The 14,411-nt window shown below is 49.7% G+C and overlaps 2 protein-coding genes across 5 annotated transcripts; one reads left to right on the forward strand and one right to left on the reverse strand.

Annotated features, from left to right (window-relative positions):
• Positions 1 to 1,946: 1,946 nt before the first annotated feature.
• Positions 1,947 to 8,671, reverse strand: INHBB (inhibin subunit beta B). The gene is made up of 2 exons (XM_038143423.1): positions 7,377 to 8,671; positions 1,947 to 4,711 (listed from the first exon to the last, which is right to left on the reverse strand). Exons 1-2 carry the CDS (start codon positions 7,777 to 7,779, stop codon positions 3,936 to 3,938), a joined length of 1,179 nt encoding a protein of 392 aa, XP_037999351.1. The 5' UTR covers positions 7,780 to 8,671; the 3' UTR covers positions 1,947 to 3,935.
• LOC119703486 lies at positions 6,555 to 11,034 on the forward strand. 4 transcript variants are annotated; one of them, XM_038143425.1, is made up of 3 exons: positions 6,555 to 7,063; positions 8,669 to 8,812; positions 10,598 to 11,034. In XM_038143425.1, exons 1-3 carry the CDS (start codon positions 6,740 to 6,742, stop codon positions 10,754 to 10,756), a joined length of 627 nt encoding a protein of 208 aa, XP_037999353.1. In that variant the 5' UTR covers positions 6,555 to 6,739; the 3' UTR covers positions 10,757 to 11,034. The 4 variants fall into 4 exon arrangements, with proteins under 4 accessions (XP_037999353.1, XP_037999355.1, XP_037999354.1 ...); XM_038143427.1 differs by having other exon boundaries at positions 10,614 to 11,034; XM_038143426.1 differs by lacking the exon at positions 10,598 to 11,034 and adding an exon at positions 9,236 to 9,370.
• The last annotated feature ends 3,377 nt before the right edge of the window (positions 11,035 to 14,411 follow it).

Here is a 14,411-nt window from a genome sequence, read left to right on the forward strand (position 1 = left end):
TGCCTGATTTCAAAAATGCAGGAGGTGGAAGCTGCACAAAGCAGAATTCCTGCACTTCCCTGTAAAAAGCTGGCAAGAGCAGTAGCTTTGTCCCATCTCTGAAAAAATCGAGCCCAAACTCTCTCAGATTGGTCCCACAAAATTAAAGATGATTTTATTTCATTTTATTCTCAGAAATCTGTGTGACAGGTTGCTGTCAGCACCAGGATACAACACCTCACTGTCTGTAGAATGCCTAAAGCAGCAAGTGACTCCGTGCTGCAGAAAACTCCAAGCATGTTCAGTTCACATTGATCTCTAGAGTCTCACACAAAATAAAAGGACCTGGGAGCCTGGACTATGATCCAGCTCTTCCCACTCCCAGATGATGCCCCTCACACTATCCTGATATTCTTGCTCTGTCCCATAAACACCGTGACTCTAGCTACAAAAGGTGGAGCAGAGAAGGCAGGGACAGAGGAAGAAAGCTGGGAAAGACTTTTATACCAAAAAGGGGGTGCTTTTTGATGGCCTGTGTGAAAGAGTTCAGGATCCCGAGCTTGCTTGTGGGTTTGCAGCAGGATGCAGAGCACAGTTCCTGCCCCTTGCTCGTGGCCAGCCCAGGCTCGAGGCATCCTGGCTGCCAGCAGCTCCCTGCTCCCCAGGGCTGCAGGTCCAAACCCCTCACCGAGACACCCTGGTCTCCTCCTGTGTCCCAGTGTCCCATGCAGGGTTTGGCTTTGACCCCAGGAACCAAACACTTTCAATTAAGAATGAAACCTAACTGGAGCCAGCCTCCAGGGCCTTGCATTTCAATGGACAGGATTTCTTAATACATCCCATTTTTTAAAGGGCTGCCCAGTCTTATTTAATAATGATGGTGTCATATTAGAGCAAGCATACCTTCAGAGTGAAGGGGGGGTGGTGTTGGCCACTGATATCAAGGGAAATTTATTGAACTCATCATTAGCCCAGTTGACCCACGGAAGGAAAACCAGAGAGAAGGCTGCTGAGAGGTGGAGCAGCGAGTGGTTAGTGGCTTTGACAATCAATGTGCAGCTTGAGGTGGTAAGAAAGCTGTGAGATATTAAAAAAAATTGATCTGGAGGAGAAAGTTCTGAGAAGCAGATTGTTGACACAGTCACAGCAAATTACTCTTCCAGGTGTCCTGTTTAACCCCAGAGCCTGGCTGTGAGGAGAGCCGGGCAGAGCTACACCTGAATGTGAATTGTAACTAGAACCCATCATTAGTTGCATGATCCTGCTTCTTCAACACTTTTCGGGTTTCAGGGTCAGATCTAACATTTGCTAAGTCAACAGAGGTCCTTCTGTCAGCTTCAGCTGGCATTTGCTCAGGACTCCAGGAGGAAGAATTTATCTGTGAAAATCAGTTAAATCAATATCTGGATATATGTGCAGCTGAGTACTTGAGTATTTCTCAACATTTTTGAGGGCTTGTTAGTAAAAGGGAGATATTTTACTAAAAAGAAAAAAAAAAAAAAAAAAACCCTTTTCTTAGTGTCAGCTAGTTTTGGGAAAAAAAAATTATCAAACTTACTATTGGTCCTTGATTCCTGGAAGTGCTTTCCACATTTTTATATTTTTTTTACTTCTTCTAAGCAGTCAGGGAGTGACCCAGAGAAGAAGTTACATTCTTACACAGCAGGTGAACCAGGAACTTGCTGTAAATGACCTGCAGGTATGCGGAACAGCGCCGTTCCTGCGCCCAGAGCCCCTGCACTGCTGCAGAGAGAAAGAAGCAGATGCTTACATGTATAGACAGCAATAAAACTGGAGTGTAACATTTTTAGGATCGCAGCTGAGCTCTCAGACAAGGCTTTCTGCAATGACTAATACGACTACGGTCTAATGCGACAGTTCACTGTCTGCAGCCTATTCAGTCCCGAAAGTAAGCAAGTTCCTCCAGATGTTACACACTGAAAAAAAAAAAAATAAAAAAGCACATCCAGTTTTCAATCTTTTTTATTTATTTAAACTGTACACAAATGTAAAATACTTCAACAGCAAATCTAAGTGAAAATTGTTTGGTTTAAATTATTATGGAACAGAACCTAAAAGGAACTTTATTAAATAAACATAAAAATTGGATTTAAAGGATGCACATATTGTAATGTATTCTACAATAGTCACTTTTTTTTCACTCTACATTCCATGTGCGTATGGTATAGAAAAGACACTGAATAGAACAAACAGAATCCATTTTGTACCCTGAAACAATTGGTAGGCCTCGTGAGGGATTGCTCAGTATGACTACATGATATATGATGGCTTTGCCATCTCATAAAAATTATAACTAATATGTTGGCCTCTTTGGTTCCAAAATTTCTGTATAATACATTTAACTGTATTCATTTTTTGCTGCTATAAAAATAACATTTTTTTTTCAAATGGCAGTTTTTGACTAATCATGCAACTAAATCAGTGCAAACATTAAAAGCAATCATTCGCTTTAAAAAAGAAGCAAAAGATTTAATTTCAAGTATAAAAAAATATAAAAAAGTCATATCATAAGTCCAGTTTTGTCTAGTATGGGTCAACACTTTAAATTGCATAGCTCATGCGGCACCTGTTTACCTAGATAGTGAGCAAAGATAAGTGCACTATCAAGTACCACTTTTCAAGGCATTGAAATTTGCAAGTGCTATTATACGTGCATTCAAGCAGTTTGCAAGTGCTATGCTGTATCATTATTTTCTGATCTTTATGGCCATCCTTGACACCTCCTGGTAAGGAAATTGAAAGCACTCTCCTCTCTCCTCCTTTCCAAGACTTGTAAAAATGTTCCTCGCCTGTTATTAAATGCACTGCATTTCCCAGAACGTCTCCACTCTGTCGCTGTCACTCCTCTTCAGGGTTCATTGGTTTAGCCGTGGTGGCCATTGCTTGTTTGCTCGTCCCCCACGTGACGTAGCCTTGCCGAGTCCCCCACTGAAGAACACAGATTGCAACTTTTGACTTTTTGTTCTTTGCACAGTGAGAGATGCCAACAGTCAACACAGTCCAGATATGGTATCGATTCCCTTTTCCAAGACACGGCGGGTGTAGCCAACCATGGGCTGCTAGTGGGCAGTAAAAGCATCGGATCACGCCAGCCCAGCTTGTGACTCTGCAACGGCCAGGTGTTAGAAATACAGCAGTTTCTTACATGTCTGTCCCCTTTTCTCTCTTTCTCTCTCTCTCTCCCCGATGGATTCCTTGCTGGAAGTGCTGTAGCAAGAAGTGGGTATCTGTGATGTTTATGTTTAGATAAATTTAAATTAAGAGGAAGTGATCGCCTCCCAAGGCAGGTGTCCTGCAGCTTCCTGTTAGACCTAAGAGGTGACAGTCGACTTTTTTTTTCCTTTTTTGTTTTTTTTAATTTTCTAAGTTTGGTCATTTTGACACCTGCGTGCAAGAATACGTTGTGTTCTCACAGTCTGTGCTTTTGCCTGAGCAAAGGGAGCTCATTTCGGTCTGGCTTTGCCGGCAGGCGGGGAAACAGCTGCTCAGCCGTTCACTCGTACTGGCAGGCATTTAGGTCCATCGTCACTGGTCACTGACTTTCTGTGCTCATGTCCCTATTCTGAGCTGCCTCGTGTGTGTGTGTCTGTGTGTCTGTGTGTCTGAGCGCGTGTTTGTGTGCGTGCCCACATTTTGTGTGTGTGTGTGTGTGTGTGTGTGTGTGTGTGTCTCTTTAAGATATTTCATAGCATTAACTTATAAGTGATAGAATATATAAGTGTCCATGATCCACAAACTGCCACTGTCCTGACACCAAAGTGAAATGATTATTTTTTTCTTTTTTTTTTTTTTTCTGTCAAACTTTTCCACAGTGACTTTCCAACACTGATGCCTGGATACACAGTGAAACTTCCTCCAACACCATCTTGTACGGGAATGTTTCTCTCTCTCTCCCCCTCTCTCTCTCTCTCTCCCCCCCTAAAACACACCTTAAATCAAGCACAACCACATTCTTCCACAATCATATTGGGAACGTCCCTTTTCACAATGTTGTATTCATCATCAAAGTACAGCATTGACATTGTGCTAAGTTTGGTTGGAATGCAACAGGAGTTCACGGTGCCCGGGTTCAGCCCCCGCATTCGGTACTGATTCACGACAGCGGTGTGAAAGGAGGAAGCCGACCCCGGGACACCGGCCAAGTAGGCCGGGCAGCTCCCTTCACAGTAATTCCCATAGTAACCTGATGGTGCTATGATCCAGTCATTCCACCCAATGAGTCTAAAGTCAATGTAAAACTGTTGCCTGCAACATAGATTGGTCCTGCCATCGCACTCCAGGCCTCTTTTCCGGATCCTGTGTTTGTTATCAGCGAGGCGGGCTTGCACCACTAAAAAAGGCCGGTGGGATTCCTCCCCGGGGTCCACATAAATTGGCAGCACTGAATACTCTTCACAGCCCTCACATTGAACATCCAAGTTCAGTCTCCTTTCTCCTCTCTCAAACAGAGCCTGGATCGCCTCTGTCATGGGAAAAGTGTGCCAACCACTTCTTTTGAGATCAACTTTCTTTTCAACCACATTCCACTTGTTGCTAGTGTCCGGGTCTTGGAAATAGACTTTGACTCTTACTTTTCGCCTGCTGCCTTTCTCTAAGACATATGGAAGCAGCTTCAAGTAAAGCCACAGGCTGGCTTGAACGACAAACAAGTTCTGGTTCCCTTCATTTGAGATGAAGAAATAGAGGCGGACTCTAGATGAGGCCAGATCGTCTGCAAGATAAGGAGAGATCAGCAAGATTAAGTCAAAAAGGAAATGTTAGCTTGTGTGCCATTCTGGATTCAGGGACAACACTAGAGCACAGCAGATCGAGCGAACGGTGACGGGGCTGTGCCAGTCAGAAAGCATGCACTGCATCAGATATCCCCAATTTGCAATTAGAATCAATTGAAAAGGGGACTTCCCACAGCAGCCTTCAACATCGGGCTGTAGTCAGATGTGTCAGATCCACAGACAACAGTAAGAGTTTTCCAGAATATATGTTTTTTCCAGGAAGCCAGATTTAAAGATGCTACAGCAGCACCTTGAAAAAGACCGGCACTAGGACTAGGCTCTGCTATCTCATCAGTTTAAGAATAGTTTTAACTTTCAGCTACCTGCCAATTCTCATGGGGAGAGCTCTTTCAATAACCACTAAAATGCCAATGCCAAACCAGGGATTTTGTTTCGATTTGCACATATTCTCGTTGCGGCTTAAAGGAGAGGATTCACGAGACAGAACGGAAAATATTTCAGTAATGTGCCTGCTTGTCCAACAGATCAAGCTAACCCCCACTTAGTCTGGTAGAATCTCAGCTATTATTAATCATTTCAATCTCTGCCTTTTCTCCCCAGAACGATGCGCTCCCATACGAGGCAAGGCAATGGAGCGGTTGTTCCCGCTGTAACGCCGTTATTGGCTGTTCTCAATACGCTTTTCAGCGACACCAGAATTAAAGGAGAAAAATTGTCACAGAAAACCAAATGTCACCAAATGTCTGACATAACCCCTTATTTGTAAACAGAAGAGCCTGCTGCATGAAACATTTCAAAAATACCAGCGGCCTTCCTGCAATTTTGTAATGTAAGTCCTAACTAAATTTGGCGTAGGTGATAAATGTGCCGGCCTTTATGGCGGAGACCGTAATTCTGGTCCCTGAATCAAAGCATCCCCATCGCTATTTAAAATTATTGCTGGAAAGGCATTTTCTCATCTGCCCTTATTGGTTTTGCTTCTGTCTGTACAGAGCTAAATGTAGATTTTTTTCTGCCTTTTCCTTCCCTAAGAATCTTTAGCATTTTTGTCAATCTCTGAATGGGATTTTTTGCGTAGTCGGTGTCTTCATTTGTTACCCTAGATGCCTTTCAAATGTGCCTCCAGAGCCCATTCAGTACCTTGTAATAGTTCAGTGACAAAAATTTTCACTGTGTTTGTCTACGTTTTACATAAAGTCAATTTTGGAAGTGTTACAAAAGACAGCGATTGACTGAATACCAAATGGAAGTACAAGCCCACCCCCGATCTCCCAACAACATCCTATTAAAAAATAATAACCCCCAAAATGTACACTAAGGAAGCCTTTTGCATGTTAGTAAATACACAACTTTTTCATAAACTGTGGTGACAGTGACAGAAAAAGAACAGTACGTTGCTGCTGCACCGATCCACATCACTTGTGTTGTGTGAGATTGTGTGCGCTCATAAATTTTGTATGTGAATATAACAAGCATATGTATAATGCAACAGATCCCATAGATACTGTAAATGTATATGCCTTTGGTAAGTGGGAGGGTAGATAAAGAAGATGAGTGGGCAGCATACAGGATAGAAAGAGATTTATTTTGTGGACAAATGATATATAGATGCCACAAGAAGATAGAGAGAGGAAAATGAAACGAGCGATAGAGTGATGAAGGAAAGGAGAGATGGGCAGATAGACAGGAGAGAGGTAATTCACAGAGTGATGGTGTTCCAGCCAGATGTGCAAAGTTCACGGGGACAGTGGTTAAACTACTGGAAAGCTGTGCTGAAGGGATTCGGTGACACATAACTGCAATGGCTGGAGAGGACTGAGATGGCTGGTACCGTGGGGATGGAGGGCAGTTAGTAAACGGACTGACAGACAGACAGGAGACAGACACACTTGGTAGGACACTGCGTGCAATGGACAAACAGACAAGGCCAATACTGAAAATGAAAGCTAAATAAATGGGAAACAAACGGAAAGAGAGGATGGGCAAATGCAAGCCTCAACAGACAGATGCAGGCAGTGAACCAGATGAATGTGCAGGGCAGACAGACAAGGCAAGGGATGCAAGAGATGGAGCAGGACAGGCAGAGGAGGGACGGTGGGACACGCAGGGACAGGGACAAGCCCCGGTGCAACTGGAAGGACAGCCGGAGGAGAGCCGGGGGCACAGAGGCTGCGGAGGGATGGAGGGACAAGAGAGGGGAGTTGCAAGGCACAACCCGGGGAGAATCTCGGGCACAGGGGCACAAGCAGGGAGGACGGGAAAGCGCCGGCAGGGCCAGAGCGAGACGATGCGGGGCAGAGGGAAGAGCGAATGAGGCGGAAGACAAGCGGGTGAGCTGGGCGGCCAGGTGCCTGTACCCGGCAGAAGGGCAGGCGGGAGGACAGACAGCGTGCGCAGGGGGCCAGGCAAGGGCAGCCGGGGAACTGCTACGGGTCAGGCAGGCGGAAAGAGAAGGTGGGCAAGAGGACAGGCAGGGCGAGAGGGAAGACTGACAGAGGTCAAGCAGGGGGACTGACGGGGTCGAGCAGGCGGAATGACAGACGGGGCGAGGCCGGACAGGCGGGGAGCGCGGCAGGGCAGGGGCCGCGGCGGGTCGGGCAGGGGGGCGCGGGCGGCGGGGGCGCGCGGCCGGGCGGCGCCCACCTGTCTCGGCGAAGCTGATGATCTCGGAGACCGGGTCGTGGGCCGGGGGCCCGGCGCTCGCCTGCCCGTCCAGGCTGGGGATCTCCACGCGGCCGTCCTCCCGCACCTTGCCGGCGTGCAGCTTGCGCAGCGCCGTGACCATGGCCGCCTTGGGCACGGCGTGCGTGATGTTGGGCCGGTCCCGCATCTGCAGCCGGCTCAGGATGTGCCTCTTCACCGCCTCCAGGAAATCCCCGTCCACCTTGCCCGGCTCCTCGGGCCGCCGGAAGCCGCAGGAGGTGCATGTGTCCTGCGGGGAGCCGCCGGCGGGGGCCGGCGGGGTCGGGGTGGCCGCGGCGCCCAGCAGGAGCAGCCCGCAGGCCAGCAGCGCGGCCAGCACCCCCCGGCGAGCCGCCCCGTCCATGGCGGAGGAGCGGGGGGCCGAGCTGGGGGCCGCCCCGGAGCGCCGCAGGGAGCCCGTCTGCAGGCAGCGCCGCTCCGAGCGCTCCGCGGCGCGGAGGGGGCGGTGGCAGCCAAGCTGGGGGGCCGCAACCGCTCCGCGCAGGGGGGGAGCCGCGGCGGAGGGAGGGGGCGCCCGGGGAAGCGGCGTGTGCCGCCGGGGAGGCGGAGGGGGGAGGCTGCACGCGCAGGCACCGAGGGCGAAGTTGGCGGCGGGGGGGGGGGGGGGGAACAGGCTTGGCGTGCACGGAGAGAGCCCGGCTCCACGGGGGAGGGGGACGGCAGCAGGTGAGGGGGTGGCTGCGGAGCCCGGGGAGGAGGGAGGGGGAGCGGGGAGCGAGCCGGAGGTGCGAGGGGATCCGGGGAGCAGGGGAGAGGCGGCGCCGCTCTGCCCCGGTGCCCCGCGTCGCTTCAGAGGGGCATCCCCGGGCGCAGTCGCTCGTGGTCCATCGCTCGCTTCGGCAGGTCCGGGCGGGCCGCGGAGAGGAGCTCTCTAGTCCAGCGTCATTGAGGGGGGTCAGGGAGATAAACGAAGCAGATTTATATACAATCCAATTTATAGCCTGGAAGGGGGGGGGGGGGGAGAAATGCCACTTGTACCCCCCCGCCCACTCCGCCCCCGCAAGACAATCCGTGGGTGCAGGTCTCTGAGCAGGTCGGCTCCGCGCCGCTCGGTTGTCCCCCTTCAGCGCCCGCTGCTTCTCAACGTGCCATCAAAGTTGACCCGGAGCATAGCTGGGGAGGGAGCCGGGGGCGGCGGGCAGAGGGTGCGCGGCTGGCAGCTCCACTGTTGCGAGTCTTCTCTCCCCACCGTCCCGCTTAATATTAGCGAGATGCTTTTATTTTCAAAGCAGCGCGGAGGGTCCGGAGTCCGGCGCGGATGCGGTGGCGGCGCCCGGGGACCCCCACCGCGGGCAGGGCACCGCACGCTGCGCGACGCGGAGCGGAGAAGCGGCGCGATCCCGGCGATCCCAGGAGAAGCTGCACGGATCCACTCGGTCAGACCAGCTCTTCGGCTCGCTCCCTCGCTTGCTCTTTTAAACAATATCTCCCTTGTTGGTGGTTTGGGTTTTATTATTATTATTGTTATTATTATTTTAAGTGTGATTTTTGTTGTTGTTGCTGCTGCTGCCGCTCCAGTTAATCTGTCTCCCTCTGCGTCTTTTTGATCTTTCGCTCGCCTTGTGCTGGCTTGAACGCTGTGTTTTGTTTTGTTTGGGGTTTTTTGTTTTGTTTGGCTTTTTGGTTTTTGTTTTTTGTTTTTCTTTTTTTACGCGTCTGATGTTCCCTCTCGGATCCGCAGTGAAAGGTCTCGGGGAAGCTGCTTGCTCCTCGCTTATCTTCTCTGATCTCCTCCTGCTAATTTTTCCCCCCTGCAAAATCACGACATTGTGGCACTTTCTACTGAAACTTTTATACAGGAGTTAAAACCACGTGGGAACTCCAACCTATAACAGAGACGCCATGGGTTCCTCACTATTTAGGAGATTAAGTTAAGTCTTTTGCCCCCTGGGCTATTACAGTAACTTCCTGATGTGGAAATATTAACTATGCTGTTTCTTTAACTCGCCCCGTCCCCTCCCTCTCTCCCGGTTCCTTCGAACACACCCACCACACACCGGCTCGCGTCCCTGTCCCGTCGTCCGGCAGGACGGACGGACGGACGGACCCCGAGCGGCTGCAGCTCTGCCCCCCTCCCGCCCCGGCCGGGAGATGGATGCCCCCTTCTTCCCCTCCCCCGGTGCTCCTTGCCTTTTAAGCACTTGAAAGAAGAAGTCATTAGAAAGTTTACCGTCGGTTGGCTTTGCGACGGGGCGGGTTTCTGTTTGTTTGTTTGAATAGGCCGGGTAGCCGGGGCGGCTGCCGGGGACTGTGTGTGTTTTCCGTGGGGCAGGAGGGACGCGGAGCCGGTCGGAGGCAGCAGGGGGAGGGGGACCGGGGCGGCGGCCGAGGGGAGCCGGGAGGGGAAATAACGGGACCGCGGCACTCCCGCAGCCGAGGCGGGGAGCCGGCAGCGGCGCCGGCCCTGCCCGCGCCCGGGGACCGGCTTTTCCTGCGCGCCTTGGCGGGGCAGCGCTCCGGCGGGGCGTGGGGGGCAGCGGGGCAAGGCAAGGGGATGGCTGTGACACCCCTCACAGCAGGGCTCAGGAGAGATTCCCACCCGGCTCCCGCCAGAAGCCCTGCCCGGGGACCAGCGGCCGGGGACGGGGGCCGAGGGGGCGGGGGGAGAAGCCCGGCGCGCATCGGTGGCGGCACCGAGCCCTCAGCGCCGAGCCCTCGGCGCCGAGCCCTCAGCACCGAGCCCTCAGCGCCGAGCCCTCAGCGCGGCCGCTCTGCGCCCGGGCCGGGCCCCCGCGGGGTCGCGCTCACCTGCGCGGGGCCCGCGCGCGCCGCCGCAGGGGAAGCCTGGGCCGAGGGCGCCCCCTCTGGGCCGCGCGGGGAAGCGGCGGCGGGGCCGGGCGGGGTCACCGGGAGCGGCCCCGGGACGGCGGGACGGGCACGGCCGGCATCCCGTGCCAGCCCTCCGGCGCTCGGGAGGACCCGGCCGCGGGGGGCGCTGGGGAGGTTTCCGCGGGGCAGGATGGGGTGTCAGGTCCCGCGGAGGCGAGGGGCTGGGGCTGGGCGGTGCGCGCTGGAGCCGGAGCTGTGCGCTGGGCGAAGGAACACCTTGGGCTGAGCCTCCTGCCCGGGCAGCGGGGCTGCCGGCCCTTCTAATCGCATCTACTGCCTTTCTTTTTCTTTTTTTCTTTTTTCTTTTTTTTTTTTTTTTCTTAATAACAAAGGAAAATCTACCTTCAGGAATGAAGACAACTCTCAAGACCTTCATCTTTTTCACGGAGCCAGATGGTGCTTTTCAAGGGCAGATGCAGGACACACAAATTTCAAGCATGACAGCAAAGAAGTCCCTTCTGCTCGTTTCATTTTGTAGAAGAAGAAAATAATAAAACTTCACATCGATCCCTGGACTGCACTCGAGTGAGGGCTGTTAGATGTCACTAATACAAGCAACTCAGGAGTGTGAAGAGGGTCAAGTGGAGGATCAGCTCATTACTGTGATTTGAGAATGGAGGGAGGGGACAAATGCTATTCTCATCATAAATGTTTTCTTTTTTGTTCTATACTGCAAAAGGAAAGACATTCAATGCTGTGCTTCAAAGTCACATTGCAATCCCGATCTAATTGTTCACGTTGAGTTTAATATAAACAAAGTCTAATTGCATATACAGCTTTGTAAATCCTCAGCATCACTGGAGCTACCCTGATGAGAGACCAGAATTAGGTACAGTATTTCTTCCCTGCCAGTAACAGGTTCTGAATGGAAAGCCTGGAATGTAAAAAAAGAAATAATGCTAAAAATCCAATCACTCTGACATCCTGTGAGCTAATAAGAGCACGTGAATGCAACAAGCTTAGTACTTCACAGTAATTAATTTGACAGCAAAGACCTGACAAGAAAACAACAGGCAGAGCAGTGATGACTGGTTCATAGAGGTCACTGTCAAACAAGAAATAGGTGCAAACACAGTCCATCTTCCTTTGGATAAAACTATTTCATTGACCCAGTGAAAATGAAATGCCAAAGACAGGAAATATAATGGGTTTGATGGGGATAACAAATCTGGTAAGGTATTTCTAGCAGCAAAACAAGGTAGAGGTTTTGTTTTTTACATATGGGGATTTTTAATCATCCCTGTTGCTGTATTGGCATGTTTTGGTTTTTGCTTTTTTTTCTCCCCTCTCTTTCTCAGTTAGCCAAAGCCATTTTGCATATTCAAATATTGGGAAGACTTATCTTCTCTCACAATTACTAACAAACTAATACTCTAATAACCTCTATTGTTATTTAAAGTGTGTCCAACACAGCATTCTGGAGGCAGTTCTCACACAATGGACTTTCTCTGGCTTCCTCCTAGAGAAGAACTTAATCAAACCTCAGATGCTTTCAGGCAGAAGAGCCTTCAGGGAGAGCAAACAGGGTTAACAGAAAGAAATGTGCCATCTGATTTCTAATCTTGCTCAGGGAGCATGGCCTATTGATTGAGCCATAAAGCTCTGTTAATTTTAAGATTTCCTCAGCTTTCAGTTCTTTCCCCTGGGCATAAACTTGTTGCTTACACATAGTGGCTGAACTATCAGGGAGAGGGTAGCTTCACATTCCCCGGCTCTGCTCTCTTCCCCTCCTCCCCTCTATTCTATTTGTTCTGAGCTCATCTGCGTGAGGATACATTTTCACACACACCTTCTCAAACCGGCTGCTATTCATCTGATTCAGGGTCATGCTTTTCCATACATTAAATGCAGGGGAAAACTGGGAAGGAAATGGCTGGGATCTGTACTTGACGGGCAAGCACACAATTAGCCAGGGAGCCCTGCTGTGAGAAAGTACAGCGTCGGAGGGTATTTTCTGTAGAATCATCAAGTCTCATGACTGGAATCTGATGCCTATAAAAAGCTACTAGTATAATGAAAACAGTATAAACTGAGATCCTCAGGCAGTGTAAGTCGGCATGTTCCCAAGGCATCCGACTGCTACAGAATCACGGAACAGGTCAGGTTGGAAGGGACCACCCGTGGGGTCATCTGATCCAACCTCCCTGCTCAAACAGGGTCTTCCTAGAAACAACTCTTTCTTCCTTTATAACCTCGACATTTGCTTATGCACATTTTTCTCAGGGGTAAGGATGCAGAAGTGACTCTTGGAGAGGCCAGTCAGTGCAGCTCTGAGCTAGAAACTGAGCAGGAGGTGACGGCACAAGGAAGCTCCCTCAGTGCACTGTGTTTCCACCATGACCTCAGTGGGACCATGAACAATTTACATTAGTGAAGGATCTAGCCCTTCACCTTTAGCTAAAGCACCTTTTATGCACTTAAACCATTAATAATATCTATTAGGTAACCCTACTAATCCCTTTGAGGTAGGATTTTCTCTACTGTACTGATGGCTGAACTGAATAAAAGCTTCACATATGAGAGGCCTGGTTTGCACTAGAAATGCTTCTCCTTTGATAACCAGCAAATACAAGTTTTACTAGCACAAGCATCTTTTTCTGCAAGCGTTTCCCAAATAAAATAGGCTATACTGGCAAAAGCACTTTTTTTTTGCTCATATAGCTGCATCTATATGGGGGATTTTTGCACGTAGTGAAACGCAATCTGTTTTAAATGGCACTTCAGAAGAGCATTGCTATCCCACAGAAGTTTCAAGGCTAGACCTTGAAGTATATACTTCTGCCTCATATCTGAAAGAGCTTTTTACAAAGTGGCCATTGTCATTTTGCAGGAAATACAGAGAAACTGAGACACATGGATACAGGGGTAGGCTGGGAGTGCTGTGCTCTATCTGGAATTTGTGTTCATTACATTCTTTAACTTCAGATGAAATTATGTATCCATAATCAGACTCATTCCTCACTACGCAAAATTACTTTTTGAACAAGTGTGACAAAGACAGTGGATTTTAAAAAGCAGCATAATTCTGTATGAAAGAAAAGTCCTATTGAAAATCAGGTAGGTAAATGTCATTCTGAATGACCCAGACATTTTCTGAACTATCAAAGGTAGACCTAACTCATTAAAAAATAAAACCACTAAGAGGTAAATCTGGCTTCTTTGCTCCTGCCCATGCTTTTTCAATTTAAAACTGTTTGTTAACAGAGATTTGTTCTTTAAAAGGGTCCTACTCTGAACAGCACTTGGAAGAAGAGGGGTTTAACAGACAGAAACAAAAGACCTGACCAAACTGAGAACTCTTCATCTAAAGCAGGTACAACGAGAATCTGAGTCGCAGAGAAATACAGTAGAGCCCTCAAGAGGTTTTGAAGAGCACCTATTGAATGCTAGCTTTCAGCACAAGTGTCAGGTAGGATGGGGGACATGGAGGAGACAGAAGGACAGGGGGGCAGGGATATACTCACAGCTGCAGCCTCCTGCTCCCAGCGCACCCGCTTCAGCACGGCTGGAGTCCCACTCCCCTCACCTCAGCTACCTGGCTGTGCTTCATGGGCAGTGTGTTGGCTGGTTGATCCTCTTCAATGACCCCTCCATGCTCTGGGAAGGTTTGCAGCCGAGCCCCAGGTTCACTGTGGGGAATGAAACGTGGCTGAATCTCGTGCCCGTGGTGCAGTGCAGTCGGGTCCCTGCCTCAGGCAGGTCTCCGTGCACAGCAGTGTCCCTTTGCCAGAAGGGCTGACTTCAGGCATCTGCTCCAATCTCCAGAGTAAAGGGACCAAATGCCATCGAGTGGATATCCCGTGTGATATTCAAGAGCTACCGTCTGCTTGTTGATGACCCAGAGTGTTCTTGTTTTCCTCGCACAGTCTGTCCTCTGCAGTCCAAAGCTGTAGCCTTATAACCAGGCAGTGACTTCCTCTGAAGTTGCTTGTATTGACCTAAATAGGTTGGGGCGGGTGAGGACACACAGAGAACATGAAAAAGCTGTGCTGGTTGCCCAACAAAGAAGTGTCTGCTTTGTGGTGAGCACTTTTAACATATAAGCACTTTTAACATACTGCAAAGAACATGATTTTCATGTTTGTTTAAGTTCACACCAAAAGGCTTGCAAAGTAGCAAAGTGAGTAAAAATAAAATCTGCATTTA

The sequence above is a fragment of the Motacilla alba genome, chromosome 7 (assembly GCF_015832195.1).
Source record: "Motacilla alba alba isolate MOTALB_02 chromosome 7, Motacilla_alba_V1.0_pri, whole genome shotgun sequence".
In the NCBI taxonomy this organism is placed as follows: domain Eukaryota; kingdom Metazoa; phylum Chordata; class Aves; order Passeriformes; family Motacillidae; genus Motacilla; species Motacilla alba.